Raw genomic sequence first — 26,532 nt, 5'->3', positions numbered from 1 at the left:
CTCTCTAGTGATGGATAGGCTGCATTCTCAGTGATGTCACCGCTCTCTAGTGATGGATAGGCTGCATTCTCAGTGATGTCACTGCTCTCTAGTGATGGATAGGCTGCATTCTCAGTGATGTCACCACTCTCTAGTGAATGGATAGGCTGCATTCTCAGTGATGTCACTGCTCTTTAGTGATGGATAGGCTGCATTCTCAGTGATGTCACCGCTCTCTAGTGATGGATAGGCTGCATTCTCAGTGATGTCACCGCTCTCTAGTGAATGGATAGGCTGCATTCTCAGTGATGTCACCGCTCTCTAGTGATGGATAGGCTGCATTCTCAGTGATGTCACTGCTCTAGTGAATGGATAGGCTGCATTCTCAGTGATGTCACCGCTCTCTAGTGATGGATAGGCTGCATTCTCAGTGATGTCACCGCTCTCTAGTGAAGGATAGGCTGCATTCTCAGTGTTGTCACTGCTCTAGTGAATAGATAGGCTGCATTCTCAGTGATGTCACTGCTCTAGTGAATAGATAAGCTGCATTCTCAGTGATGTCACCGCTCTCTAGTGAATAGATAGGCTGCATTCTCAGTGGTGTCACCGCTCTCTAGTGAATGGATAGGTGGCATTCTCAGTGGTGTCACCGCTCTCTAGTGAATGGATAGGCTGCATTCTCAGTCATGTCACCACTCTCTAGTAATGGATAGGCTGCATTCTCAGTGATGTTACCACTCTCTAGTGAATGGATAGGCTGCATTCTCAGTGATGTCACCGCTCTCTAGTGACGGATAGGCTGCATTCTCAGTGATGTCACCGCTCTCTAGTGAATGGATAGGCTGCATTCTCAGTGATGTCACCACTCTCTAGTAATGGATAGGCTGCATTCTCAGTGATGTCACCGCTCTCTAGTGAATGGATAGGCTGCATTCTCAGTGATGTCACCGCTCTCTAGTAATGAATAGGCTGCATTCTCAGTGATGTCACCGCTCTCTAGTGAATGGATAGGCTGCTTTCTCAGTGGTGTCACCGCTCTCTAGTGAATGGATAGGCTGCATTCTCAGTGATGTCACCGCTCTCTAGTGACGGATAGGCTGCATTCTCAGTGATGTCACCGCTCTCTAGTGAATGGATAGGCTGCTTTCTCAGTGGTGTCACCGCTCTCTAGTGATGGATAGGCTGCATTCTCAGTGGTGTCACCGCTCTCTAGTGATGGATAGGCTGCATTCTCAGTGGTGTCACCGCTCTCTAGTAATGGATAGGCTGCATTGTCAGTGATGTCACCGCTGATCTCTAGTGATGGACAGGCTGCTTTCTCAGTGGTGTCACCGCTCTCTAGTGATGGATAGGCTGCATTCTCAGTGATATCACTAGTTTCTATTGAATACTTTGTATATTATTGTTCGTTATGTAGCCATTATCAGTTAAATACTCTAATTCAATATCTATTAAAGTAATATAGCTGTGTATTATAAAGACGGTAACAGAAGCTGAACTCACCATCAGTGACATATATTATACATTTCTATGACTGATTCTGTAGTGATATGCTGTGTGTATTCATGTTGAATGTCTACAGGAGGAAACTTTCCACCAAGTCTAAAAAATGGAGATCCATATTCAATCTTGGCCGGTCTGGAACTGAATCCAAATCTAAACTGAGCCGTAATGGAAGTGTGTTTGTTAGAGGGCAGAAAGAAATGGGTGGTAAGTTTATCTGAAGAGGTTGTTGTATCTTTATATATAAATTAATTATTACTAATCAATACGCTCTGAACTATTTTTTTCTGCATATGTAAAAAATATAAATTTCTGAGAAAATCTAAATCCTCTGCATAGACATAACTACGTCATCCAATTCTGTTTCTTTGTAGCTGCCACTAGAGGGAGCTCTCTGCTTACTGTATATACATTTAATGACTAACTAGTATACAGTGAGCTCCCTCTAGTGGTGGCCGCATGTTGAAATAATTTTATTTTTGTATCTCTGTCTATTCTGGGGATTTAGAGCTCTAACTGTAATAAGGATATTTCAAGAAATAATTTAGTAACTTATATTGGACCAATTTCGATGCAAAAAGGAAGCAATGGGTTTGATTTAAGTTCTTGTGGCAAATATATGTCCTGTACTCCTCAATATTGAAATTATTGTTGTAAAATAATGGAATTCACATGATGGGGAAGTTACTGATCTGAAAATGCTGAAAAATATGGAAACAAAATGTTGAAAACATCTGAATTTTTTAAGTCTGGTGTCTGAGCCACGTGCAGAGATCCCGGCACTTCCAGCCTCGGCTGCTGTCACTGAGGTTATTAATGGTTGTCTGAGGAAGGTGCTGCCGTTAAATGCACTTGTGCAAATCATCAAGATCCTCTGCTGGCAGCTCCTGTGTTTTCACTGACCATTGACGTCCTAGATGTGCTTGATGGGAAGTCTGGAGACCATGGTAGCATGCTGCATCACTGGTTCCACCACCAAATCAATGTAATGCTCAGCAATTGGTGTACCTGGAATGAAGACTAGAAGGGTCCGGTTACCATACATTATGCCACCCGCCACCAAAATCCAGGATTAAGATCGGTGTGATGTTTCATCGTGAATGCCTCTGCATGGCTTTGCTGCGTGGTCTCCAGAACCAATCTCTGCCTTCATTGCTTCCCAAACAAAAGCAGGACTCATCATTGAAGACTATAGACCTCCATTCCAGTCTCCATTGTGGTCTTGGTCTACACCACATTAGTCCTTGAGATTAGAGGTGTGAGATCAGTAGCTGGAAGTCTGGCTCGTTGCTCGATGTCATGCAAATGCCTTCAGATGGTTCATATAGCCACTGACTGACTCCTCATGTTTGGTGGCTGACGTCCAGTTTCACCGTAGTACAGAATGGATCACTATGCGCCATTCTTCGAATCTGAAGAGTAGAACTCGTGAGCAACGTCATCCTGTTTCAAAATATTTTGTGCCATTTACAAGCTGTGAAGTACACAAATATTCGGGTAAAGACGTTTTCTTTCCATATCTATAACATTGAATGTCTCTCTCCGCAGATAAAGCCACCATCCGACCGGCTAAGAGCATGGACTCCTTGTGCTCATTACCCACAGAAGGTCAGTAAGACTCCCTGGATATGAGCCAGCGGTTTTTTACGCCGGTCAAGAGCTCATCAATCACTTCCATCAATGGAGAAAAATAATATTTACAAGTTTTGCCAGTCAGCGCCGCTCTCCGAGCACAATCACTGAGAATTATTGTCACTCTGCGGATGATTTATGCCGCCTGGAGAGGTGGCCGCCTGTCGCACCAGGCATGGCGACTATTTTCGACTTTGTAATCCATATTCCTATCCTCGCAGCAGTCGCTGATTTACTGTGAGCTATAAACATGTATGAGTGCAAGAAAAAAGCAGAATGGAAGTCTCCAGCAGCGGCACATTGATGAACACCGCAAAGTACTAAGAGATAGACCTGCTCCAGCACCGCACAATTCAGGGACCTGTGGATTTTAAAAGCTGTTTTTCTGTACATCTATCATCTATCTTTCTATCTATTTATCTATCTATCATGTATTTATCTGTCTATCTAGCTATCTATCATCTATCTATCATCTATCTATTATCTATCTATCTATCTATTGTCTAATATCTATCTATCTATCTATCTATCTATCTATCTATCTATCTATCTATCTATCTATCTATCTATCTATCTATCTATCTATCTATCTATCTATCTATCTATCTCACCTACCCACTGCCATATAGGCAGATTTGTGTGTGCTCACCAGATACTATAAGGCAACCTTTCTCTGGAGAGGCCATTTCTATCAGATTTGACTCTTCCAGGCACAAAAAAACCCTATAAATATTAAGGGCAGATAGGATCAGGGCCGGCGTCAGCATCTGTTGCACCCGGGCACCCTCTGCTTGCTCAGGGTCACAGTACTTGCAATACTTACCTCTCCCCGTTCCACCGCTGCGGCGTCTTCCACGTCCTCTGACTGTGACGTTCAGGGGGCAGAGGGCGCGATGACGTCACTAGTGTGCGCCCTCTGCCTGAACAGTCACGGTGTGGAGAGATGGAAGACGGCGACGCTGAGGAGTCCAGAGCAGAGCAAAGGCTGCAAGGACAGGGGAGTATTTCATTTTTGTTTTTTATGATGTTTGGAGCATCTAATGGGGCCAATAATCTATGGAGCTTCTTATGGGGCCAATTAGATAGGCTGCATTCTCAGTGATGACACTGCTCTCTATTGATGGATAGTCTGCATTCTCAGTGATGTCACCGCTCTCTAGTGATGGATAGGAGGCATTCTCAGTGATGTCACCACTCTCTAGTGATGGATAGTCTGCATTCTCAGTGATGTCACCGCTCTCTAGTGATGGATAGGAGGCATTCTCAGTGATGTCACCGCTCTCTAGTGATGGATAGTCTGCATTCTCAGTGATGTCACCGCTCTCTAGTGATGGATAGGAGGCATTCTCAGTGATGTCACCGCTCTCTAGTGATGGATAGGAGGCATTCTCAGTGATATCACCGCTCTCTAGTGATGGATAGTCTGCATTCTCAGTGATGTCACCGCTCTCTAGTGATGGATAGGCTGCATTCTCAGTGATGTCACCGCTCTCTAGTGATGGATAGTCTGCATTCTCAGTGATGTCACCGCTCTCTAGTGATGGATAGGAGGCATTCTCAGTGATGTCACCGCTCTCTAGTGATGGATAGGCTGCATTCTCAGTGATGTCACCGCTCTCTAGTGAATGGATAGGCTGCGTTCTCAGTGATGTCACTGCTCTCTAGTGATGGATAGTCTGCATTCTCAGTGATGTCACCGCTCTGTAGTGATGGATAGGAGGCATTCTCAGTGATGTCACTGCTCTCTAGTGATGGATAGTCTGCATTCTCAGTGATGTCACCGCTCTCTAGTGATGAATAGGAGGCATTCTCAGTGATGTCACCGCTCTCTAGTGATGGATAGGCTGCATTCTCAGTGATGTCACCGCTCTCTAGTGAATGGATAGGCTGCATTCTCAGTGATGTCACTGCTCTCTAGTGATGGATAGTCTGCATTCTCAGTGATGTCACCGCTCTGTAGTGATGGATAGGCTGCATTCTCAGTGATGTCACCGCTCTCTAGTGATGGATAGGAGGCATTCTCAGTGATGTCTCCGCTCTCTAGTGATGGATAGGCTGCATTCTCAGTGATGTCACCGCTCTCTAGTGAATGGATAGGCTGCATTCTCAGTGATGTCACTGCTCTCTAGTGATGGATAGGCTGCATTCTCAGTGATGTCACCGCTCTCTAGTGAATGGATAGGCTGCATTCTCAGTGATGTCACCGCTCTCTAGTGATGGATAGGCTGCATTCTCAGTGATGTCACCGCTCTCTAGTGAATGGATAGGCTGCATTCTCAGTGATGTCACTGCTCTCTAGTGATGGATAAGCTGCATTCTCAGTGATGTCAGTGCGCTCTAGTGAATGGATAAGCTGCATTCTCAGTGATGTCACCGCTCTCTAGTGAATGGATAGGCTGCATTCTCAGTGATGTCACTGCTCTCTAGTGATGGATAGGCTGCATTCTCAGTGATGTCACCGCTCTCTAGTGAATGGATAGGCTGTATTCTCAGTGATGTCACCGCTCCCTAGTGATGGATAGGCTGCATTCTCAGTGATGTCACCGCTCTCTAGTGAATGGATAGGCTGCATTCTCAGTGATGTCACTGCTCTCTAGTGATGGATAGGCTGCATTCTCAGTGATGTCACCGCTCTCTAGTGAATGGATAGGCTGTATTCTCAGTGATGTCACAGCGCTCTAGTGAATGGATAGACTGCATTCTCAGTGACGTCACCGCTCTCTAGCGAATGGATAGGCTGCATTCTCAGTGATGTCCCCACTCTATAGTGAATGGATAGGCTGTATTCTCAGTGATGTCACTGCGCTCTAGTGAATGGATAGACTGCATTCTCAGTGACGTCACCGCTCTCTAGTGAATGGATAGGCTGCATTCTCAGTGATGTCAGCACGCTCTAGTGAATGGATAGGCTGCATTCTCAGTTATGTCAGCGCGCTCTAGTGAATGGATAGGCTGCATTCTCAGTGATGTCACTGCTCTAGTAAATGGATAGGCTGCATTCTCAGTGACATCACCGCTCTCTAGTGAATGGATATGCTGTATTCTCAGTGATGTCAGCGCACTCTAGTGAATGGATAGGCTGCATTCTCAGTGATGTCACCGCTCTCTAGTGAATGGATATGCTGTATTCTCAGTGATGTCAGCGCGCTCTAGTGAATGGATAGGCTGCATTCTCAGTGACGTCACCACTCTCTAGTGAATGGATATGCTGTATTCTGTGATGTCACTGCTCTCTAGTGAATGGATATGCTGCATTCTCAGTGATGTCACCGCTCTCTAGTGAATGGATATGCTGCATTCTCAGTGATGTCAGCACGCTCTAGTGAATGGATAGGGTGCATTCTCAGTGATGTCACTGCTCTCTAGTGAATGGATAGGCTGCATTCTCAGTGATGTCACTGCTCTCTAGTGAATGGATAGGCTGCATTCTCAGTGATGTCACTGCTCTCTAGTGAATGGATAGGCTGCATTCTCAGTGATGTCAGCGCGCTCTAGTGAGTGGATAGGCTGCATTCTCAGTGATGTCACTGCTCTCTAGTGAATGGATAGGCTGCATTCTCAGTGATGTCACCGCTCTCTAGTGATGGATAGGCTGCATTCTCAGTGATGTCACCGCTCTCTAGTGATGGATAGGCTACATTTTCAGTGATGTCACCGCTCTCTAGTGAATGGATAGGCTGCATTCTCAGTGATGTCACCGCTCTCTAGTGATGGATAGGCTGCATTCTCAATGATGTCACCGCTCTCTAGTGAATAGATAGGCTGCAATCTCAGTGATGTCACCACTCTCTAGTGAATGGATAGGCTGCAATCTCAGTGATGTCACTGCTCTCTAGTGAATGGATATGCTGCATTCTCAGTGATGTCACCGCTCTCTAGTGAATGGATATACTGTATTCTCAGTGATCTCAGCGCACTCTAGTGAATGGATAGGCTGCATTCTCAGTGACGTCACCGCTCTCTAGTGAATGGATATGCTGTATTCTCAGTGATGTCAGCGCGCTCTAGTGAATGGATAGGCTGCATTCTCAGTGATGTCACCGCTCTCTAGTGAATGGATAGGCTGCATTCTGTGATGTCACTGCTCTCTAGTGAATGGATATGCTGCATTCTCAGTGATGTCAGCACGCTCTAGTGAATGGATAGGGTGCATTCTCAGTGATGTCACTGCTCTCTAGTGAATGGATAGGCTGCATTCTCAGTGATGTCACTGCTCTCTAGTGAATGGATAGGCTGCATTCTCAGTGATGTCACTGCTCTCTAGTGAATGGATAGGCTGCATTCTCAGTGATGTCAGCGCGCTCTAGTGAGTGGATAGGCTGCATTCTCAGTGATGTCACCGCTCTCTAGTGAATGGATAGGCTGCATTCTCAGTGATGTCACCGCTCTCTAGTGATGGATAGGCTGCATTCTCAGTGATGTCACCGCTCTCTAGTGATGGATAGGCTACATTTTCAGTGATGTCACCGCTCTCTAGTGAATGGATAGGCTGCATTCTCAGTGATGTCACCGCTCTCTAGTGATGGATAGGCTGCATTCTCAGTGTCACCGCTCTCTAGTGAATAGATAGGCTGCAATCTCAGTGATGTCACCACTCTCTAGTGAATGGATAGGCTGCATTCTCAGTAACGTCAGCGCTCTCTAGTGAATGGATAGGATGCAATCTCAGTGATGTCACCGCTCTTTAGTGAATGGATAGGCTGCATTCTCAGTGATGTCACCGTTCCCTAGTGATGGATAGGCTGTATTCTCAGTGATGTCACTGCTCTCTAGTGATGGATAGGCTGTATTCTCAGTGATGTTACTGCTCTCTAGTGAATGGATAGGCTGCATTCTCAGTGATGTCACCGCTCTCTAGTGAATGGATATGCTGCATTCTCGGTGATGTCAGCGCGCTCTAGTGAATGGATAGGCTGCATTCTCACTGATGTCACTGCTCTCTAGTGAATGGATATGCTGCATTCTCGGTGATGTCAGCGCGCTCTAGTGAATGAATAGGCTGCATTCTCATTGATGTCAGCGCGCTCTAGTGAATGAATAGGCTGCATTCTCATTGATGTCACTGCTCTCTAGTGAATGGATATGCTGCATTCTCAGTGATGTCACTGCTCTCTAGTGATGGATAGGCTGCATTCTCTGCATTCTCAGTGATGTCACCGCTCTCTAGTGAATGGATAGGCTGCAATCTCAGTGATGACACTGCTCTCTAGTGAATGGATTGGCTGCATTCTCAGTGATGTTACTGCTCTCTAGTGATGGATAGGCTGCATTCTCAGTGATGTCACTGCTCTATAGTGATGGATAGGCTGTATTCTCAGTGATGTCTCTGCTCTCTAGTGATGGATAGGCTGTATTCTCAGTGATGTCTCTGCTCTCTAGTGAATGGATAGGCTGCATTCTCAGTGACGTCAGCGCTCTCTAGTGAATGGATAGGATGCAATCTCAGTGATGTCACCACTCTCTAGTGATGGATAGGCTCCATTCTCAGTGATGTCACCGCTCTCTAGTGATGGATAGGCTGCATTCTCAGTGATGTCACCGCTCTTTAGTGAATGGATAGGCTGCATTCTCAGTGATGTCACTGCTCTCTTGTGATGGATAGGCTGCATTCTCAGTAACGTCAGCGCTCTCTAGTGAATGGATAGGATGCAATCTCAGTGATGTCACCGCTCTTTAGTGAATGGATAGGCTGCATTCTCAGTGATGTCACCGTTCTCTAGTGATGGATAGGCTGCATTCTCAGTGATGTCACTGCTCTCTAGTGATGGATAGGCTGCATTCTCAGTGATGTCACCGTTCTCTAGTGATGGATAGGCTGCATTCTCAGTGATGTCACTGCTCTCTAGTGATGGATAGGCTGTATTCTCAGTGATGTCACTGCTCTCTAGTGAATGGATAGGCTGCATTCTCAGTGATGTCACCGCTCTCTAGTGAATGGATATGCTGCATTCTCGGTGATGTCAGCGCGCTCTAGTGAATGAATAGGCTGCATTCTCAGTGATGTTACTGCTCTCTAGTGAATGGATATGCTGCATTCTCAGTGATGTCAGCGCGCTCTAGTGAATGCATAGGCTGCATTCTCAGTGTTGTCACTGCTCTCTAGTGAATGGATAGGCTGCATTCTCAGTGATGTCAGCGCACTCTAGTGAATGGATAGGCTGCATTCTCACTGATGTCACTGCTCTCTAGTGAATGGATATGCTGCATTCTCAGTGATGTCACCGCTCTCTAGTGAATGGTTAGGCTGCATTCTCAGTGATGTCACCACTCTCTATCAAGATCTGTATCTGTCTATTTACAGTTGGACACCTACCAATCAGAACTTGAACTTATGATGCCATTTCTTTCTATGATGGGACATCCCTTGTTTAGTAATTCATCCAATAATGACATGATTTAGTGTATATTACATTATTATTTAATTATTCTACTAGCAAAGGAAACGTTAATCAGATCTATATCATTGCTAGATCCAAAAAACAGGAAGAGATCCAGTATGAATAAAAATCCAATTTTTATTGATCAATAGATTAAAAAAGTTTTAAAATAACAAACATGCCCAGCAGGAGGCACTCATACACCAATAAATATGGTAACACAGTGAGTACAATATTAAACACACTTCTATATTCTGTGCGGAAAGGACCAACAATATACTTTCTCCAACATATATATTAATTAACCCATAGACATATAGATAATTATAATGGCAATGCAATTCTTTCAAATATGCAGCCACATGAAAACATTTATTCCATGTCTCCCTGAGTTATATTGCTCTGAATCTTGGAGGGTTTCAAGCATAATAGGATTCCACCACATACAGCTTAAATCATTCAATAAATAATACCTGTGATGACCAGAGTGATGATAGATGTAAGTGGCGCTGCCTCCCTCACCCCAACGTGCGTTTCGCCCTTGCATCTTCCGGGGGCGTGTCTCAGTGGTGGGCGCTGTGTGTTAAATACCCCCAAGGACCAATAAGAAGACATAATGAGATAATATGGGCGTGAACTATCCTATGACATCACCAGAGACTCTAGCGCATGCCCAGCTCTACTGTGCTATGTGAAGGAAGTGAACCGTCCTGTGACCTATAATGTGACCTCTCAGAACACTGTAGATCTGGGCATGCGCTAGAGTCTCTGGTGATGTCATAGGATAGTTCACAGGTATTATTTATTGAATGATTTAAGCTGTAGCTGGTGGAATCCTATTATGCTTGAAACCCTCCAAGATTCAGAGCAATATAACTCAGGGAGACATGGAATAAATGTTTTCATGTGGCTGCATATTTGAATGAATTGCATTGCCATTATAATTATCTATATGTCTATGGGTTAATTAATATATATGTTGGAAAAAGTATATTGTTTGTTCTTTCCGCACAGAATATAGAAGCATGTTTAATATTGTACTCACTGTGTTAACATATTTATTGGTGTATGAGCGCCTCCTGCTGGGCATGTTTGTTGTTTTAAAACTTTTTTAATCTATTGATCAATCAAAATTGGATTTTTATTCATACTGGATCTCTTCCTGTTTTTTGGATCTAGCAATTTGATATAGATCTGATGAACGTTTTGTTTGCTATTATGTAGAAGTGCCAGAATTTATTTAGTTTTTGGACTAATTTTGGTATATTAATTATTCTACTGTAATGAGGGTAATTTGCCAGAATGGGTACAATAAAACCCCCACTTTTTTTTACTTTTTTTTTCCTTCAAGGTGAAGACGAGAAAGCAGGCCGATTCAAGAGACCTGTGGGCGCTGGCGGCTTCTTTATTCCAGTCCTCAGGTCTCGAGCTTCTGGGTCTGGTAGCGCTTATGATGTAAGCAAGCAAGACAGTGAATGGGACAGCGAAGAAGCCATTGGTGCTAGAGGTGGCTCTTCCCAAGACAAAACTACACACAAGACTCCGCTGGTGAAACCCCCACCTGAACAGATGAAAGTATTCCGGATCGGTGATGAACTGGACAATGAGCAAAACTCTCCTAAAGGAAGGAAGATGTTTTATACTTCAAGTGAAGGATCCACCAAATCTGGTTTTCCGGGCAGTCTGTTTCCTTTGGAAGCCTCACCCAGACACCAACGTAAAGCTCTTAACATCTCAGAACCGTTTGCTGTCTCAGTTCCTCTACGTGTCTCTGCAGTCATCAATGCCAACAGTACTCCTTGCAGAGCCAATTCCAAGGAACGCCATCTTCTCTCCAGCCTGGAGGAGCTACCTCTGCTAGAGCCAGATGCCGGTCCCAAATCCCCTGGTGCAGATTCTATTACCAAAAGTGGACTTAAAACAGGACCTGGATTTCCAGATGTGGCTGAACCAGTTAGAATGCATGAACCTAGGAGACCATGTCTTAAAGACCTTAGCCCAGATTTGTTTGAAGGTAATGCTGGATAGTGAGTAATGACTTTCCATAACGTCTTCTCTCTGGGTCTCAGGAGTATGTACAGATGTGTCCTTCCTTACCATTCCTCATGGTTCAACATTTCCCAGGATGAGTGTCATGAGATGACCAGCTATGGAAAAAAATATGATTTTCTGATACTCTGTTGGGAGATGTTTATGCAATATGTGTCTATATGTGAACATCCAGCGATTGTGATATGAATTACACCTTGTCAAGGATTTTTGCTGACTTGTTGTGATATTGTATTGATGTGTATCATGAGGAAAGGTAAGGTTGGACACATTGGCATATCATTGCGATGATCATCTCCAACCCTTTTTAGTTTTTGTCTTTTTACATTTCTTCAAAGATGATCCATGTTGTCATAATTATTTTTTCCAGTAAGTAATTTTTGTGTTTTGTACTTGCAGAAGATGATCGAACCCTGACTCTCAAGGAAATTTTGCTAGAAATGTCCCAATTACCAGACATATTGCCCAGCTCGGCATCGGACAGGAGGCCGATTGAGCACACATTTGTGTCTATCAATGAGCTGCCTGTAGTCAAAGACTTGGAGCCAAAGAAACCAGAACCTGTCAATTCACCTGTCGAAGAGAAGACTTTAAGTGATCTAGATGATCTGTTCTTGAATGACCAGGTGCGTAATAATGTGTTTGAGCTGATTGAGACTAAATTGAGAGTCTCAAACTAGACTGGACCTTGAAATACAGTTTACAGCCATGAGATTGTCTAGTTTCTCTAGAGAAAGTCCACTACAAAGTACGCATGTAAGTGCAAGGGTACTATGCACTACCTCTCCTCTCTGAGATTAGTACAAGGATATCTAGCTGAGGCAACATTTGAATACCCTTTATAGGTGTTTTTCATTATTGTGTCTTAAATGTATGTCTCCTTTTCTGCCTTAAGAGGAGGCCTTTGTCTGTAGCATCAAGGCAGAGAGAGAATGAAGCCGTGGTCCCTTATGTTCTGGGCTCTCTGCATTCTGTATCCTATAAGTTATCATGTGGAACAGGGTTCAGGATATACCTGTTCTCATTTTTTTGTTGTGAGCGGCCCATAAATCTTCAATGGATATGAATATCTGAGTATAAAGATAGGAATACCCATTTAATAAGTTTTGCTTTTTATTGCGTTTGCCAAGTTTTAATCTTCTGCTTTCGTATATGTTTTCTTTTTTTTTTTTTAAGGATGATGACACCTCCATCAATCTTCTGGACCCCCTTTGGTCAAATATCCAACAAGAGCTAAAGATTACCGAGTCCGAGGAAGACCTTTCAACCCATTCAGAAAGTACCATGGATCCTAAGAGAACTCCGTCACCTCTTAGTGCAACTAATCTTAAAGTAGAATCAGATGGCGTCACTGATGTCTTATCTAGTCTTCATACGGAATTAATTTCGGAATCTGTAGATGCTGATGGTGTGAAAAAAGATGCCAAATCTCAGAAGGATAGCCTCATTCCTTCAGTTACAAATAAACTGGAAAGAAGCAATACTGTACCTCAAGAGTCCCAGGAAACCACAGTGCAGGATCAACCGGTTATCGATCACCCACCTTCAAAGTTACAGACTCTTCGAAGCTCAGCAAAACTGGTTCCTGATAGGTCAGACAAAGAGGATGCAACTATAGAAAAAGGAGCAAAAAAGGAATGTGGCAAAAAGTTGGAGATGAGTGTGGATCTAGAAAAAGTAGAAAATTTAGAAGATAAGGTTGATGAAAGAAAGTCAAGTGAGTCTTTGGACAATGATGACTATGATCTTGAGGTGGAAAGTGTACACACATTCGAGCTTGAAGAATTTTGGGAAGATCACCACTGGGTAACAAGTCCACTACATTCTCCAAAATTAAAGAACTTTTTTGAGAAGGCACCAGCCATACCACCAAAAAGGAGAGGAACCACAGGAGAATTGTACAAAAGGCCAGAGTTCACTCGTAGTTTATCTCTGGACAGTAAAGACACAAGGGCGAGTCAGTGGACCATGAAAGTTGCTGAAATGAAAGCAGATGGAGGTTCATATATAAGAACAAGGACTGATCAAATATTCAATCTAAACATGCAGAGAGAACCAAGACATTGCCAAGTAATACATAATCTTCCTGAGGTGCCGTTAATTGGAAATAAGAGTGATTGCTGCCCTATTAATAATGAAATGAGTCCATATTTGAAATCTATGGTAAATTTGTCATGGGTAAGGGATGGTGCACACCAAAACTCTACCATACCCTTAAATGATATGGATAATTTGTCAAATGCCCAGGATATTCAAATGCCACCTAAGGTTTGTAATCAGGTCGAGCCAATCGAAAACAATATTGGTAATGACAAAGAAGTCTCAGAAAAATCAAAAACGCGACCATCATCTTTGACCATGGACGCTGCCTCTACATCAGGAGCTATTATTTTTACTTTTGAAAATTCAAACCCTCCTGATTATATAGTGCCAAAGAGTCAACAGGTTCACCAGTCAAGTACAGTGTCGACAATAGCTCTGTATGACCGGTCAAAAAGTCTAAATGAGAAACCATCCTTACCTAGTCAAAGTACGTCCGTAGACTATAAATCAACAAATCACCATCCCATGAGTCGGCGCAATTCTGCTCCCGTGAGTGTATCAGCAGTTAGGGCATCGTTCATGATAAAAATGTGTCAAGCCAAAGCAGTACCAGTCATACCACCAAAAGTTCAGTACACTCAAATACCGCAACCTTTGCAGACAGTAAATGCGGAGTCCGAAGTTCCAGATCTGGAGAAAAAAGATGTAGTGAGTGAACCTGACCAGAGACCAAAGCAGCCTCTGCCACCATTGACTGGACATAACGACGTTCCAAAGAGTCTAAAAACCGAGGTCAAACTTGTAGAAGAGAAGGAAAACAATGACCCAATTACTGTAGATAATTCCCATCATTCCGGTTTGAATTCATCCACAGATATCAATCATAGCATTCTTCAAGATGCCCCAGTCCTCCGAAGGAAGCGGATTTCCGATGGGGAAGCTGCAGGAGATACACCATTATCATCCAAAATGGAACGATCTTCTGGACTTTCGAGGTCTTCATTTCGAGCAAGATCTGGAAGACCTCAGAGTCTAATCCTGTTCAGTCCACCTTTTCCCATTATGGATCACCCTGCCATTGACACAAAAATTCTTCTGAGTCCTATTAAGAGCCAAACCCAGACAAACCAAGAATCCACGGGTGAGAACCAAAGAACGCCAGATGGGGTTATACTCAGGAATAAGATGACAATCCCCAAAAATGGTCAAAGACTTGAGACATCCACAAGTTGTTTTTACCAACCTCAAAGGAGATCTGTCATCCTGGACAGTCGAAGTGGAAGACAAATTGAGTGACATCTTCAATGAAGGTTCTAATTTCAATGTGGAAGGACTTAAATATTCAATGAAAAAAAAAGGTTTTCCATGTAAAAACTTTTCTGGGTGATTTTGCGTTTTTTTCTTTTACTATTTACTTCCCTTTCTCTAAATATTAACAATACTATATAGCTGCAGTGCAGTTCACATGATCAGACTAATCGATATGTAAAATACTACAAAGTGGTCACTGTATACTTAGCATGCTTTTCCAAAAAGTTTGTATCTGTATCCAAAGCACTTTGAAAAAAACATCAAAAATGTAAGATCCTCTCAACCTAAACAAGAGGTGGAAACGGCATCTTCTCACTCACAATCAAGGCGGCCATATTGTAGACGTGTGAATTTTTGAAGAATGCAAACATCTTATTTTTGAAATATTTAATTATTATTTTTTTAAGTAAAATGACTTTATTTCTAAGGATGTTGTATATGAATATAATGATAAGCTTATAAGCTTTCAAAGCCACCGGCTCGGCTGTCTAGGACTATGCTTTCCTCAAGTTACATTACCTGAGATACATAATTATTCCTTATTAGTGGGAGTGATGGGGTCAGAAGAAGACCTTTGCCTACAAGTGGCCATACAGTAGTCAATTATACGGCTCATTTGATATCTTGTTTGACTATGGTCACCAATGGATGGAACGGATGTTGGGCTTGTTCTCATTTTTCCAGTACTTGATGTCCAACTTAGCAGCCACTCCAAACAATGGCAATTGTTGGTGTGACCCTGAGATTTGCCGGAAGACGGTTTTGTGGATTGTTTTCTGATAAGAGTCCCAATGATAGTAAAGCATTAGAAACTTCACCTAGATTTATAGTTTGTGATTATGCAAGTTTTGCTAAATATGTTGTTTTGTTTCCCTTGTATGATTCAAATTAGTAACTCACAAAGTAAATGCACTTGTAAGTGTAGAAATACATCTCTATATCCAAAAAAAACCCTTTTCCTATCAGTTATTGCTTATAATTTTTTGCATAGTGGAAGGTTTTACAACTGCCCATTAATTACAGCTTCTACCATATAAGTGCAAGGATACAACTACTATAATACTGCCATCAATGTCCAATAATATATCTACCATAATAGTGTCCCCATGTAACTACAACACTGCCCCCTATGTGCAAGAACATTAGCAGGATTATATTCTATAAAACTTTCCCTTACAGATAAGATCTATGAGGTAAAACACTGCCCCTGTGTGATATAACTAATATAATACTGCCCTATGTGCAACAATACAATTACTGTAATACTGTCCCTATGTACAAGATTATAACTACTATAATACTGCCCCCTATGTACAAGACTATAACTACTATAATACTACCCCTATGTACAAGATTATAACTACTATAATACTGCCCCCTATGTACAAGATTATAACTACTATAATACTACCCCTATGTACAAGAATATAACTACTATAATACTGCTCCTATGTTCAAGAATATAACTACTATAATACTGTCCCATGTACAAGAATATAACTACTATAATACTGCCCCTATGTACAAGAATATAACTACTATATTACTGCCCCTATGTACAAGAATATAACTACTATAATACTGCCCCCTATGTACAAGAATATAACTACTATAATACTGCTCCTATGTACAAGAAAATAACTACTATAATACTGCTCCTATGTACAAGAATATAACTACTATAATACAGCCCCTATGTAAAAGAATAAAACTACTATAATACTGCCCCTATGTACAAGAATATAACTTCTATAATACTGCCCCTATGTACAAGAATATAACTACTATAATACTTCTCCTATGTAAAAGAATATAACTACTATAATACTGCTCCTATGTACAAGAATATAACTACTATAATACTGCCCCTATGTACAAGAATAAAACTACTATAATACTGCTCCTATGTAAAAGAATAAAACTGCCCTGTATGTACAAGAATATAACTATTATAATACTGCCTGTATGTACAAGAATAAAGGAGTATAATATAGTACATTTATGAGTAAATCTTTTTGATGTTTGATTAAATGAACATACAAGAACAAACCAACATATCTAGGGAAAGCTGCATTATAACTGACGTCATAAATCTCTACACACTAAATCTTAGTTACCTTTGCTGGAAAGATGTTTTCAATTTTAATTTGATTTTCCCAATATAAATCCATCTCAGGAGTGATATTTGCTGACAACTTCATACATTGTAATTTGCTAGAGATTCCGTCAAACCGTTGTCAGATACGGATGTGGGGGAGTGGTGTATTATACTGTATGTACACAGTAAGCGGTCTTTGTATTTGTGATGTATCTGCGCCGTGTCTCTGAAGTGTATAATAATAATATAAATAACAAGAATATAAGTAAATATATATAAGAGGAGGAGATGGGGCTGTGAAGAAGAAGCCACAACTGGACCAGACGACTTGCAAACAGCGGTGCTAATTTGATTGTATTTTTTCTCGCATTCAGATAAAACTGGAATCTGTGGATGAAGCTTTAATGTAAATCTCCTGGTGAGGGGAATATGCAAACACTGATGGGGACCTCGGCCCTGCTCAGCGCACCCAGAGGCTTGTCTGGGCTTTTTAAGCTGAGCAGTGCCCCCTGGTGGCTAAACTTCAGATGGTTTGCAATTTTTTTTTATCGTGTTATCTCAGTCCAGTTTTTATTGCAATTTGGTCTGGAAAATAAAAAATTTTATACGAAAAAATGGTCGCCTCCATTTGTCCATTGCAATTCGTTAAAAAAAATTAAATGAATGCATTATGAGGAGCATTCACCACAGGCACAGAGCGCACACACCACACGCACAGAGCACACACACCACAGGCACAGATCACACACACCACAGGCACAGATCACACACACCACAGGCACAGAGCGCGCACACCAAAGACACAGGGCACACACACCACAGACACAGAGCACTCACAACAGGCAGAGCACACACACCACAGGCGCAGAGCACACACAACACAGACACAGAGCACACACAACACAGACACAGAGCACTCACCACAGACACAGAGCACTCACCACAAAGACAGCGCACACACCACAGGCACAGAGCACACACACCACACACACAGATCACACACACCACAGGCACAGAGCGCGCACACCAAAGACACAGGGCACACACACCACAAACACAGAGCACTCACAACAGGCAGAGCACACACACACCACAGGCGCAGAGCACACACAACACAGACACAGAGCACTCACCACAAAGACAGCGCACACACCACAGGCACAGAGCACACACACCACAGGCACAGAGCGCGCACACCAAAGACACAGGGCACACACACCACAGACACAGAGCACTCACAACAGACACAGAGCACTCACCACAAAGACAGCGCACACACCACAGGCACAGAGCACACACACCACAGGGCACACACACCACAGGTACAGAGCACACACACCACAGGCACAGAGCACTCACCACAGAGCACACAGCTCACACACTACAGACACCGAGCACTCACACCACAGACACCAAGCACACACACCACAGACACAGAGCACTCACACCACAGACACAGAGCACTCACACCACAGGCACTGAGCACACACACCACAGGCACTGAGCACACACACCACAGGCACTGAGCACACACACCACAGGCACAGAGCACACACACCACAGGCACAGAGCACTCACCACAGCACACACACCACAGGCACAGAGCACTCACCACAGAGCACACATACCACAGAGCACACACACCACAGACACACACACCACAGACACAGAGCACTCACACCACAGACACAGAGCACTCACACCACAGACACAGAGCACACAAACCACAGGCACTGAGCACACACCACAGAGCGCACACACCACAGGCACTGAGCACACACCACAGAGCGCACACACCACAGGCACAGAGCACACACACCACAGGCACAGAGCACTCACCACAGGCACAGAGCACTCACCACAGACACCAAGCACACACACCACAGGCACAGAACACTCACCACAGACACAGCACACAGCACAGGCACACACCACAGGCACAGAGCACACACACCACAAGCACAGAGCACACACCACAGGCAACAGAGAACTCACCACAGACACAGAGCACTCACACCACAGACATGGAGCACTCACCACAGGCACAGAGCACACACACCACAGGCACAGAGCACACACACCACAGGCACAGAGCACTCACCACAGACACTGAGCACACACCACAGGCACAGAACGCACACACCACAGGCACAGAGCACACACACTACAGGTACAGAGCACTCACCACAGGCACAGAGCACTCACACCACAGACATGGAGCATTTACCACAGGCACAGAACACACACACCACAGACACAGCACTCACACCACAGACATGGAGCATTTACAACAGGCAGAGCACTCACCACAGGCACAGAGCACACACACCACAGAGAACACATACAGACACGGAGCACTCACCACAGGCACAGAGCACTCACCACAGGCACAGAGCACTCACACCACAGACATGGAGCATTTACAACAGGCACAGAGCACAAAGCACACACACCACAGACACAGAGCACTCACACCACAGACATGAAGCACTCACACCACAGACATGAAGCACTCACACCACAGGCACAGAGCACTCACCACAGGCACAGAGCACTCACACCACAAACATGGAGCATTTACAACAGGCACAGACACAGAGCACACACACCACAGCCACAGAGCACTCACCACAGACATGGAGCATTTACAACAGACACTGAGCACACACAGAATGCAGCAATGAAATGCAGCCATTTTTGACCCTAAACAAGTGCAATAAGCTTTTGTTCTGCTCAGCTACATAATAGATACTGCACCACTAAGATCACAACTCTGCAGCCTATAAATCTAATAATCATTTCTATAGAGTTAATATGTTCTGCAGCACTTTACAATTTAGAGGGGACTCGTACAGACAATAAAGACATTACAGAATAAACACAGAATTCAACAGATACCAAAAGGAGTGAGGGTCGTGCTACTCAGAAGTAGAGTTGAGCGAATTTGTTCGGATTCGGTTCCGAATACGATCGGCAGCGAGTATTGTTTTTGCATTATTCGTCAAACACAGCCGAACGTCATTACAGTCAATGAGTGCAGAATTTATCGCATATGTTTGCAACTGATCATCAAACATACATTCGGCACAAATAGGGTACCAATATGGCAAGAATATGACAAATTCAGATTCGACGACCAAATCCAAACAAATTTGCTCAACTGTACTCCCAAACTACAATCTATGAGGAAATAGGGGGACACGAAAGGTAAAAGTTAAAAAAGAGCTTGCATTGTTGGGTCCAGCCATCAATATAGTAATAGGGTATTCATATAATGATGCATGATCTGGGCTCCAGCCAGTGTGTACAGTACAGACATAGAGGGCTATTAAGTACATAGACAGAGTGTGAACAGATGCTACGAGGGTCCTGATTTTTAAGAAAATGTATGGGCAAAACAGGGATAGTTCGATAAGTGAGGTGAGGGGATAGGCCAGTTTAAAAAAATTAGGGACTGCATAAAATTGTGGGTATTGGGAATAAAATCAAATTGTCCTTGGTAATGCATTTCAAAGAATTGGCGCAAGCAAGAAGTCTTGGAGGTGGGAATGGCAGGTTCGGATTACTGAGAATGTTAGGGTATGTGCACACACTGTGGATCTGCAGCGGATTTGGCCCTGCAGATCCGCAGCAGTTTCTGCTGCGTTGTACAGTACCTTTATTTTCTGTGTAAAATGAAAACCGCAGTGCACATGCTGCGGATTTTTCCGCGCGTTCAAATCCGCAGCATGTCACTTCTTTGTGCGGATTCTGCAGTGGTTTGCCATCTGTTGCAGGTGTCAAACCGCAGGCTAATCCGCAGGTCTTTTGACCTGCGGATTTTGCCAAATCCGCGCTGAAAAATTCGCAGCACAATCTGCAACATGTGCGCTTACCCTAAGTCTTACGTTATTAGCAGAACGGAGTGCACGGGTAGAGTGGTAGACTCAGGACAAGGGAGGAGATGTAGGGTGGTGCTGAACTGTGGAGCGCTTTGTGGGTGGGTGTGATTATTTTATATTTAACTCTGTATTGGATGGGTAACTAGTGCAATGACTGACACAGGGTGGAGGCACTGTTGTAGCGGTTGGAAAGGAATACGATTCTTCCTGCTGCATTCAGGACCGATTAGTAGAGTTGTCTGGACCATTACAAGAGTTGAGCAAATTTGTTCAGATTTGATTGCCGAATCTGAATTTGCCATATTGGTACCCTATTTGTGCCGAATGTAAGTTTGATGATCGGTTCCGAACATATTCGGTAAGTTCTACTCTCGTTGAGTCTAATGATGTTCGGCTGTGTTCGATGAATATTGCAAAAACAATATTAGTTGCCAATCGTATTCGGAACCGAATGCGAACAAATTCCCTCAACTCTAGTCCAGACGAGAATGAATAAGAGCTACAGTAAGAGCACTGGCTCTCACCTCAAACACCCAAGGCTTCCTCGTATATATTCTAGTACTCCTCACACATATACATCACATTCCTATAATAAAAGTATATGGTCAACAAGAGAATATCGTCCACATGGTGGAAAAAGGGGGTGCTCACCAAAAAACAATTTGGGGTCTTTGTGTATTCATACTCTGTGCTGGGCAGTGTATCTAATCCCGCCATGCATGATCCTGTCCATGAGCTGTGTATCTAATCCCATCATGCATGATACACAGCTCGGCAGACAGTATCATGCATGACGATTAGATGCACAGCTTGGCAGATAGCACGACACATGGTGGGATTAGATAGAATATCATCTCCCAAGTCATGTATCTAATCCCACCATGTGTCGTACTATCTGCCAAGCTGTGCATCTAATCTCGCCATGCCTGATACTGTCTGCCAAGACGTGTATCTAATCCCATTTTATGTGATACTGTCTGATGAGTCATGTATGTAATCCTATCATGTGTGATACCATGGTAGAGAACCACCATCTTCTCATCTACACATATTAGGTGCCCCTCTCTATCCTTATAGCAGTGCTAGGTACCACAGGAGGAATAGTCTGCATTACCTACAGCCCAGGTAAATAAGTTTTATGACACCCCCCTGCCGATGTAATGGGAGGATCTTATAAAGTATCAGTTCTTTCATGCTAATCTGAGCAGAAAACAGAGCGGATTGGACAATTTCTCACATAAAGCCACAGTCAGAGAATCCTGCTCTACAGGTTTCTGCTCCAGATATCTCCATACTCAGAATATCTTTAATGTTTACCCTGGGGCGGTCACATGTCAGTATAATATGGTGGATACAGGAGGCATCCTACTGTCACAGATACATTACTGTTCCTATATGGCGGTGTAGTTTATGGTATCATAAGGCGGTATTCTAAAAATTTGCAGTGAAATCAGGCCCCATTATCTATAAAACTGATCCCTCGCAAACCCTGTGAAAGATTCACAGAGAAGGGCAGAATATTTTACAACTTGGGACAGATATTAAAGGTCTGAATTAGAATTAATAGGCATCTTTGTGATGTAGTAAGTGTAGCAGATGCATCTTAGTGGCCATTTTACAGCCTCAGACCCTATGGGGAGTTAAGCTCTGCAAAACTTTTGGGCTCAATGTGCTGAGGAGTAAAGCAGATAAGAAAAAAAAAAAGGGACAAAGGGGTTTACAATTAGAAAAAAAAATGGCTGCTTTCATTCTAAAACAGCGCCACCTATATCTACAGGTTGTGTGTGGCATTGCAGATCAGCACCAACAGTGCATCGGCTGGCCATCATAAGCAGACTGATATCTACTATATACTCCAATACCGTGCTAATGCACTATATTATAGCACTCGTAGGTTCAATACTTTTTTTTTTTTTTTTTTTTAATTTGCCGTGGGAAACTGAAGAAAAAAAAAAACCTAAAAAGTTTGAATTGCTCCCGTTTCATCTAAAAAGAAAAAAAAAAAAAAAAAAAATACTAGCTTTATTATATCTGCCTCTGTATAAGTACAATCTGTCAATATATAAACATTATTTAATCCCTATGGTCAACATCGTAAAGAAAAAAAAAAAAAAAAACACAGTCTTGCCATATTTTGACCCACAAAAATGCAATAAAAAGTGATCGAAACATAAAATGTAGTCCAAAAAAGGTATCAATAAAACCGTAAACTCGACATGCAAAATAAACAAGCCGTCACACAGCTCTATCAGCGGAAAATAGGTCTCAGAAAATAGTGATTTTAGAAATAAAAATATTCTAAGAAAAACATTCTGAAACCACAAAAAAAAACAAAAAAACCCTGTACACGTTTGGTGTCGCCATCATCATACTATTCTGGAGAATCATGTTGTCAAGTGATTTTTACCTTAAAATGAATGCCGTTAAATCAAAAATTGACAAAAAAAAGAGGACTTGAGTTTTTTCACCATTTTGCCCCTCCAATTATTTTTTTCTCAGTACATTGTACGGTAAAATGAATGGAGTCATTCAAAACTACAACCTGTCGAGGAAAAAAAAAATAAAAAAAATAAATAAAAATCATTTGGCTATTGGGGGTGGAAAATAAAAGGGTCTTGGAAGAAGGGGAGACCCCACCCCCCCGCAAAAAAAATCAAAAACTAAAGTGAAAAAATTGGCACTAAAGGGGCTAATGGTCACACTACGGTGAGCTCATGACTTACGTGTGTGTCCTGCTTCCTCATACCCATCTACAGGCCGGGCAACGATTCGCAGCCCTCGTCACTTAGGCCTGTTTCACAGTTTCCCCCCCCCCCCCATCAGTCAAGAGCCGCCATTTTGTTTGGCGGATCCGTTTTTTTTCCCATTGACTTGCATTACTGGCGGATCTTGACGGATGGCAATCCTTCAGATCAGTTTTTTTGCGGATCCGCTAATTTTTTTTCTTCATCCGCCGACATGCCCCGACGGAGATTGTAATGTTTTTTTTGGCTGAAGGATCCGCATTTTTGTACTGCACATGCCCGGAGGAATGATCTCAGGCGGAAAATTAACCCTGAAATCATTTCTGGTGAACGTTAAAAAAAAAAAAAAAATTGTCTCTCTCGTCCCCGGACTGCTGTTCCTTTAAAATTCTTCAGCCAACGGATCCGTCAAAAAAACCGGTCCGCTGGCATCCGTTAACGTCAGTTACCAACGGATCCACTTTCCGCCATTTTGGCGGATTTTAACTGACAAGAAAAAATTGAAGTGTGAAACGGGCCTTACCGGTACCGCATTCCTCAGAACTGACCGACAGTTAAAACCGTCAGACTCTGCACTGCCCATCGCAACCAATCCGAGCACAGCTTTTACTTACCAGAGAAACCAGACAGAGCTCAGCCTTCATTTTACCAGAGCGTCCAATCAGAGCTCTGCTTTCATTTTACCACAGAATCACAACTTCCTTTTACCCAATCACAGCTCAGCTTTCCTTTTACCTCAGCAATGTTCGAAATGACTGAGGCAGTCGTCGTTTTCCTGTCAGCCTGGCGGAGGGCGGTCATGTTGGTCGTGTGCGAGTCCAATATGGTGTATTGTGATAGTGGAGGCCGAAGTACACACAGGATCAATCACAGAAACACATGACTGTTTGAACATGGCCTAACACTCAGTATTTAGGTGTACCTCCCCACTTCTGAAGAAAACAAAGAGGGACAAATTAGGCTGTGTGCACACGCTGCAGATTCTGCTGTGGTGTACAGTACCATTATTCCCTGTGGGAATAGAAAACCGCAGTGCAGATTTTTCCACACGTTTTTTTCTGCGGTTTTGAAACCGCAGAAAGAATTGACATGTCAATTCTTTCTGCGGATTCCGCTACGGTTTACCATCTCCTCCATTGAGATGAAAAATCGCAGGGTAAAACCGCAGAGCAATCCGCAGGTAAAACCGCAGGTATTTTGACCTGCGGATTTTACAAAATCCGTGCGGCCAAATCCGCACTACAATCCGCAGCGTGTGCACGTACCCTTAGATGGCGCATGGAGGAGTTGTCAGAGGCGAGCTGGTAGTGAGGGAATTTCAGCAAACACCCATCCCTTCCTACATCTCCCCTGGCTCACTCTCCACATTTGATCCCATAACAGAAGAAGAAGTCTCCAGACTCCTCTCTTCTTCTCGTCCGATTACATGCACTACCGACCCCATTTCCTCACATCTCCTCCAGTCTCTCTCTCCAGTCGTCACAACCCACCTAACTACAATCTTTAATCTCTCCCTCTCCTCGGGCATTTTCCCATCCTCCTTCAAACACGCTATCGTAACTCCACTACAAAAGAAACCTGCTCTCGACCCATCCTGCACAAACTACAGACTAGTCTCCAATCTCCCCTTCATCTCTAAACTTTTGGAACGCCTAGTTTACTCCCGCCTTACCCGTTACCTCTCCATTCACTCCCTTCTAGACCCTTCACAGTCCGGCTTCCGCCCCCTACATTCGACTGAAACTGCACTCATCAAAGTAACCAATGACCTTCTGACAGCAAAACGTAACGGTGACCACTCTCTGCTCATTCTTCTTGACCTTTCTGCAGCTTTCGATACTGTTGACCACCATCTCCTACTCTCTAGGCTCCAGTCACTAGGCATTAAGGACACTGCACTCTCCTGGTTCTCTTCCTATCTCTCTGACCGCTCCTTCAGTGTTTTGTTCTCTGGCTCCACGTCATCTCCTCTTCCTCTTGCTGTCGGGGTACCTCAGGGCTCAGTCCTTGGCCCCCTTCTTTTCTCTCTCTACACGGCCCCAATTGGACAGACCATCAGCAGATTTGGCTTTCAGTACCATCTTTATGCTGATGACACAACTATACACGTCTTCCCCCGACCTTACCCCCGCTGTACTACAGAACGCCAGTGACTGTCTGTCCGCAGTCTCCAATATCATGTCCGCTCTCTATCTGAAACTCAACCTCTCCAAAACTGAACTTCTTCTGCTCCCGCCGTCTACTAACCTCCCTAAATCTGACATTTCCTTCTCTGTGGGTGGTACCACAATAACACCCCGGCAGCAGGTGCGCTGTCTGGGTGTTATGTTTGACACCAATCTCTCCTTTACATCCCATATACAATCCCTTGCCCGCTCTTGCCGCTTACACCTGAAGAACATCTCTAGAATCCGCCCTTTTCTCACTATGGAAACAACAAAAACCCTCACTGTTGCATTGATCCACTCTCGCCTGGATTACTGCAACGCTCTATTAATTGGCCTCCCCGTCACTCGACTATCCCCTCTCCAGTCCATACTCAATGCAGCAGCCAGGATTGTCCATCTGGGTAATCGGTACTCGGACGCGTCCGCTCTTCGCCAGTCCTTACATTGGCTGCCCATTCATTATAGGATCCAATTCAAAGTACTTGTTCTCACCCACAAAGCTCTCCACAGTGCGGCACCCCCTTACATCTCTTCTCTCATTTCTGTCTATCGGCCTAGCCGATCGCTGCGCTCTGCAAACGACTTTCGACTAACCTCTGCACTAATCCGTACCTCCCACTCCCGACTCCAAGACTTCTCCCGTGCTGCTCCTATCCTCTGGAATGCTCTACCCCAAGAAATCAGGACTATCCACAATTTGCATAGTTTTAGGCGCTCCCTCAAAACACACCTGTTCAGAGCGGCCTA

At 43.6% G+C, this 26,532-nt stretch overlaps 1 protein-coding gene across 2 annotated transcripts in view; it reads left to right on the top strand.

The window, feature by feature from the left end:
- The window catches only part of ARHGAP31 (Rho GTPase activating protein 31), a 164,127-nt gene extending 146,520 nt beyond the window's left edge, over positions 1-17,607 (top strand). For both annotated transcript variants that reach the window (XM_073577095.1, XM_073577096.1), the window contains exons 8-12: positions 1,562-1,689; positions 3,031-3,090; positions 10,843-11,505; positions 11,940-12,166; positions 12,717-17,607. In XM_073577095.1, the coding sequence (XP_073433196.1) occupies positions 1,562-1,689; positions 3,031-3,090; positions 10,843-11,505; positions 11,940-12,166; positions 12,717-14,879 (3,241 nt within the window). In that variant the 3' untranslated portion in view covers positions 14,880-17,607. The remainder of the gene's footprint in view (positions 1-1,561; positions 1,690-3,030; positions 3,091-10,842; positions 11,506-11,939; positions 12,167-12,716) is intronic.
- The last annotated feature ends 8,925 nt before the right edge of the window (positions 17,608-26,532 follow it).

This window comes from Dendrobates tinctorius, unplaced genomic scaffold, assembly GCF_039654945.1.
Source record: "Dendrobates tinctorius isolate UK_male_01 unplaced genomic scaffold, ASM3965494v1 ptg000054l, whole genome shotgun sequence".
NCBI classification, from domain to species: Eukaryota; Metazoa; Chordata; class Amphibia; order Anura; family Dendrobatidae; genus Dendrobates; species Dendrobates tinctorius.
Note: the sequence above shows the minus strand (reverse complement) of the source record. Positions and strands in the feature narration are given on the sequence as shown.